Here is a 6000-nt window from a genome sequence, read left to right on the forward strand (position 1 = left end):
GAGTTGAGAGCATAGAAGGAAAAATACAAGGCCTAAAAAAATTGCAGATTACGATGTCAATTCCAAATATTATAAAGTTGATTAGGCAGAATACATTAAATAAAGGCCAGAGGAGCTGATTTAAAAACTAACAGGTAATTTCACTGGACTTTATTTCAATGAAAATACAACAATGCAATTAAGTTTGTCATAGGGTTCCAACTTGAGTATGTACCTGGTCAAATTATTAATCACTAGAAAACTATTTTAGTTATGTTCCAGTTCAGTTTGTTCTGTGATCATTTCAATTAGTAATAAAATGCACAAACCAAGAAATATACGAACTTACTGAAGTTATGCATGTAGTTTTTACATTGAGCTATTCAGAACTGTAACTGCATTGCTTCCACATTATATAATTTAGTATGCTATTTTACATTTTATTTCCAATTACATCTTACCATTCAAGTTGTATATGGAGAAGCGATAAGAAAAATTGGCCATATTTGTTTCCTGACGAAGAGGAGATCTTTTTACTGGTTCCATGGGCTTGTCAGAATCTAAGCTCTTTAAAAAAGAAAGTTTAATAAGTTGTATTATTTTCAGGCTTCGATTATAAAAAAAGATAAAGTTTGATTAGTTGAACTTTCATAGAATAGTTAATAAAACCAAAATCCTTCTAGTCCTAAGGAAAAGTGTAATTGTTTTTCATATTATTTTGGCTATAATTTTTTTTTCAATTGTTAGATACATACTTAACTTTAAGGCATTTAAGACCATCCTAGTTCAGAGTGAGTATCATTCCGAATACCTCAAGTGATGAACTCATTTTATATAAATTCATTATAATCTGAGGGTATGAATATGGACATGGAAAGATAAGAAATAGAAAGGAACAATGCAGGGAATTCTGTTATCTCTCTCCTCAAAGGGATTTGGTTTTGGTCCAGCATAGTCTCATTCTTGGTATGAAGTACCCTGAAGATAAGGCAAAATTCTGGACTCAAAATGAGTGAAATCCAAGATCATTTTTTTCTTTGTATTTATTTTTATTAAAAACTTGTTTTTTTTAGTTTTAATTCTAGTTAATATATACTGTTATATTAGTTTCAGGTGTACAATATAGTGATTCCACAATTCTATACATTACTCAGTGCTCATTATACCAATCCCCTCCCCTTTGGTAACCATCAATTTGTTCTCTATAGTTTAGGATCTATATTTTGGTTTGTCTCTTTTTTTCTTTGGCCTTCTTTAGTGATATACTTGGATTCCTTTCTCTTTATTGTTTGCATATGTATTACTGGTTTTTTATTTATGGTTACCATTAGGTTTGTATATAACATTTTCTGTATATAGCAGTCTACACGAAGTTGATGGTCACCTAAGTTTGAACCCATTCTTTTTTTTTTTTAATTTTTTAATTTTTTTTTTAATGTTTATTTTTGACAGAGAGAGAGAGCATGAGGGGGGAGGGGCAGAGAGAGAGGGAGACACAGAATCTGAAGCAGGCTCCAGGCTCTGAGCTGTCAGCACAGAGCCCGATGCGGGGCTCGAACTCAGACTGCGAGATCATGACCTGAGCCGAAGTCAGACGCTCAACCGACTGGGCCACCCAGGTGCCCCTGAACCCATTCTTTACTCTTCTCCCCCTCATGTTTTAGGTGTATGGTGTCATACTTTACATCCTTTTATTTTGTGAATCTCTTGACTTATTTTTATAAAAATACTTATTTTACTGCTTTTGTGCTTCCTACTTTTCTCACTCCTAACTTTTGGTCTTTCCACTCAGAGTCCCCTTTAACATTTCTGAGATTAATAAACAAATCCTCCTCTCCTTTACCCCAAGTGTTTTTCAAACTGTTGCTTCTATGCTCTATCTCAGTGGGGCTGTTTGTTGTGCTGCCTCTTCATGGGCAGTTTCCTCTAGCCCTTCTGGGTCTCCCAGAGCCAAGCCCCCTGATTTTAAAGTTCTAAGTGTTAACCTCCACTGATTATAAGAAGGGACATTCAGCCCCTCTGGTTTTCAAAGCCAAATGTATGGGGATATGTCTTCCTCATGCAGGGTCCCTCATGTGAGCATCTGCTTCTCTCCCCTCTCCACACCCAGGATGCCCCTCCCTCATGTCTCTGCCCTTCCTTCTCTCTTGGATGTGGCTTCTTCACTACATTTAGCTACAGAGAGTTTGTTCTGCCAGTCTTTAGGTCATTTTCTGGGTCATTTACACTGATGTGGGTGTTACCTAGTTGTATCTATCAGACCAAGTGAGCTTAGGATCTTCCTACTCCACTATCTTCCCCAGAAGTTCTAAGACCTAAGATCTCAACAGAGAGTGGCTACAACTTCAAACAACGACGGAATATCCTTTTTCTTCTCAAACTCTATTAAGAGGAGGACAAAATGTAATCCAGCTGTGATACTGCCTGTAAGTCTAGAATTACACTGTACTTAAGGACAGTGTCTTGTAAGTTATCTTGCTAACTCTTTAAGTGACACTTTTCCTCTCTAACCTTTCTACAATAAAGAATATAAGATGCTTACAACAGAGAAATTCAGGGGAAAGGTCAGTAGTTGGTGTCTATTTAAATAAATTTGCAAATATTAGGAATAGTCTTTTAAAACTTTAATTTCTATTTAAAATCAAATAGATTTCAAATACAAAAAGAATGCTGGATAGTCTTTTTGTAGAATCATGGAATTAGATTAGAATGGCGCCTTCTTTATTCACTTGTCTCAAGATAAAAGGAATCCATTCAGATAGTGTCCAACCAGTTTTTAAAGCTATCATATGAAGGATTTCTATAACCATTCACTGCCTTATTTCAAAGTTTCACAAAACTGTCAGGAAATTCTTTCAACTTCAAACCCAGTTCTTCCTGCAATTTAAGTCCCTAATGCTTCTCTCAGTGGAAATGAAAAGTAATAGGTAGATAATATTTTCTGTAAAAGAACTTGAATATAATTGAGGACATATTAAGAGTCCATCTATTTACCAGTTCAAATAAACAGATACTTGTTATAATTATCTGCTGTACCCACAGTGCTAGGGGAACAAGGGAAATAGTAAGAAATACTCCTTGACACCAAGAAATTGGTAACCAAGTAGTATGGTTTTTAACTCTTTTGGGGTGTTTGGGCAGGGTGGGGGGAAGTATCATGAGAATTTTGTAAAAGCTATGTATGACCCTTCTTCTAAGAAAAGGCAAATACACAAAAATTTTTACAAATGATTTTAGAGGATTCACCAACCACTTAGAAGTTAAACTCAATTTAATATAAAGTTGAAAATCCCATTAACACAGTATGTATGATACAGGTGCACAGATGACACTTTGTAGTAAATTAAATAATGAAACAAAAACTTGAGTTTCAGCCGCTAATAAAGTACATAAACCATTTTTTGAAAATTTCTAAAGTGTTGACAAGCAACTTGTTAGCAGTGAGCCACAGCATGCAATGGTTTTAATTTTGTCTCTAAAGACACATTTATACAATAAAAAACCAAAAACAACAACAACAAAAACAAAAAAAAAAATCAATGGGGTGCCCAGTAGCTCAGTCAGTTAAGCATTTGACTTCCACTCAGGTCATGATCTCATGGTCATGAGTTCAAGCCCTGCGTCAGGCTCTGTGCTGACAACTCAGAGCCTGGAGCCTGCTTCGAATTCTGTGTCCCTCTCTCGCTGCCCCTCCCTTGTTCACACTCTCTCTCAAAAATAAATAAACATTAAAAAAAATTTTATAAACAAAACAGTCCACAGCATTAGGTTAGGAGCCAACTTTTTTGGTGAGTGGCTCTTTACATTATATGGCAAGAAATTTAAACACACTGGGAAGAATACAAGTACCAAACCAGTAGAAATGCCATTTGCAATGAAATAGCATGGAGTTACTATTCCACCTTTAAAAAAAAAAGTTTTATTACCTATTTTTGAGAGAGAACGGGGGTGAGAGGCAGAGAGAGAGGAGGAAAGGATCCCAAGCAGGCTTCATGCTGTCAGCACAGAGCCAATGTGGGTCTTAAACTTACCAACTGTGAGATCATGACCTGAGCTGAAATCAGGAGTTGGATTTCAAATGAGCTACCCAGGCACCCCACTATTCCACCTTTTTTAAACCCAAGATACAATAAAACAAGATGAAAAAGCTTTGCCACTATTTTAAAATGCAGCCAGGAATGAAGTTTTGTCAGTATTCTAGAATTATGTAATAGAAAATACTTGCATATGAAGACATTACTTATGTTGTAAAATATATTCGTATTTACTAAGTTATGTAATAAGATTTGCTAAAATTTAGACTTTTTAGATTTTAGGTTTTAAAACTTTTTTAGCTAGCAATCTCAATTTACAAAAGAGATTTTAAGTAATCCCTCTAGATGAACAGAACTTCTGCAACAAGTATTTTTTGGTTTTTAGACTTCTTAAAATAACCACAGAAGATAACACTGTGTTCTAGAGTTACCATTCATTGACTTTTGAATGTTTTGTACATTTTCCCTTTGTACCAGTATTTAAAAATGAAACCTATATCCATATCCTTATGTCCACACAGTAAACTTTTAGCACACAGTGATGACTAAAATCATCGAATAATTTTTCAAGTACTATTTCTAACCTGAGTGAGTTTGTCTAGCTCCCCTAGCCAGGCTCCAAACATTTTGTCCAGGTCCTGATCTTCCTTATCACTGTCTTCTTCAGCACCATGGTCAATTTCTTCATCTGATAGCTGCTCCATCTGAAATACAGATATTTGGGTAGAATGAAGAGTAACAGGCTGAACTTGAAAAATTATGCAGTATCTCTTGTGATATATATTGCAACTTTCTGGAGTTAAATCTCAAAACTAGGGATGCACATTACACAAAGGAACTAGAAATCATTAATGGAGACAGGACTGACAAGTGAGATAGGAATGAGCACTTAAGTCTCAAATTTTTAGGAAATTGTGAAAAAGCAAAATGTATCAGATTTGACCAGAATCACAAGTTAACAGTAATTCTAAAACTTGCAGAGCCCTCCCATAATCAGAGGATTTTATGGTAGTACAGTTTTCTCCACTAACTGAATCCTATAACACTCCAAACACCCACAGAGAAACAATTTCAGAAGACTTCAATCCAGCAAGTTATTATCTCACTTATTCGGTAAAATCTTGTTAGATGCCAAATAAGTATGTATCCTGCAAAACTTTAGTCCAAAAATCACTTCAGAGGAAAAGACAAAACAAAATATTTTATCTAGGTAGTTTGTTGAATTAGTTCCTCCTCCTATATTCTTCTATCTTATTTTCTCATTAGTTACTACAAGATTGAAGGAACCAGATTGAAATTTAAAAAACCTTAGAAACTGGAATTGAAAACTTTAATATATGTATGACTTTTCAAGTGTAATTTTCATGAAAGAAGAGATATTTTTCCTTCTCATTAATCATAGGATATCTGACATGGAACCTACCACATTGTTTTGAGGAGGCAAAAAAGATACACAAACAAAGATCAATTACTGACCAGATACTTAAAGTTCTTAAAGTAATATTAATCTGATTATTATATTTCAATATAAAGGCTCTGAAAATCTTTTAAATTTTCAGTACAGTTAACTACAGTGTTATATTTGTTTCAGGTGTACAACAGAGTGATTCAACAATTCCATATATTACCCAGTGCTCATCACAAGTACACTCCTTAATCTCCATTACCCATTTCACCCATCTCCCCATTCTGGTAACTATCATTTTTGTTCTCTACAGTTAAGAGTCTGTTTCTTGGCTTGGCTCTCTCTCAGACATCTTTAGTAAAGATTACCTTTGCTTAAACCAACATATTCCAAATTAATTTGACCCCAAGTCCTTTACCTTCAACTTGGAGTAATACCTACTAACTTTCCCAGGGACACAATGAATATCATCATTTTATATTCCATACTCTTTTTTTTTTTTTAAATTTTTTTTTTCCAACGTTTATTTATTTTTGGGACAGAGAGAGAGACAGAGCATGAACGGGGGGAGGGGCAGAGAGA

General features: G+C 34.8%; 1 protein-coding gene across 7 annotated transcripts in view; it reads right to left on the minus strand.

Moving 5' to 3' along the window:
- The window catches only part of RAPH1 (Ras association (RalGDS/AF-6) and pleckstrin homology domains 1), a 117154-nt gene extending 112390 nt beyond the window's left edge, over nucleotides 1-4764 (minus strand). For 2 of the 7 annotated variants that reach the window (XM_032594465.1, XM_032594464.1), the window contains exons 1-2: nucleotides 4598-4762; nucleotides 441-546 (exon numbers count right to left, since the gene is read on the minus strand). In XM_032594465.1, the coding sequence (XP_032450356.1) occupies nucleotides 441-546; nucleotides 4598-4717 (226 nt within the window). In that variant the 5' untranslated portion in view covers nucleotides 4718-4762. Of the gene's footprint in view, nucleotides 1-440; nucleotides 547-4597 lie in introns of all 7 variants that reach the window. The other 5 variants (XM_032594467.1, XM_032594463.1, XM_032594466.1 and 2 more) reach the window with 5 other exon arrangements.
- Nucleotides 4765-6000: the final 1236 nt, after the last annotated feature.

Source organism: Lynx canadensis, chromosome C1 (genome assembly GCF_007474595.2).
Source record: "Lynx canadensis isolate LIC74 chromosome C1, mLynCan4.pri.v2, whole genome shotgun sequence".
NCBI classification, from domain to species: domain Eukaryota; kingdom Metazoa; phylum Chordata; class Mammalia; order Carnivora; family Felidae; genus Lynx; species Lynx canadensis.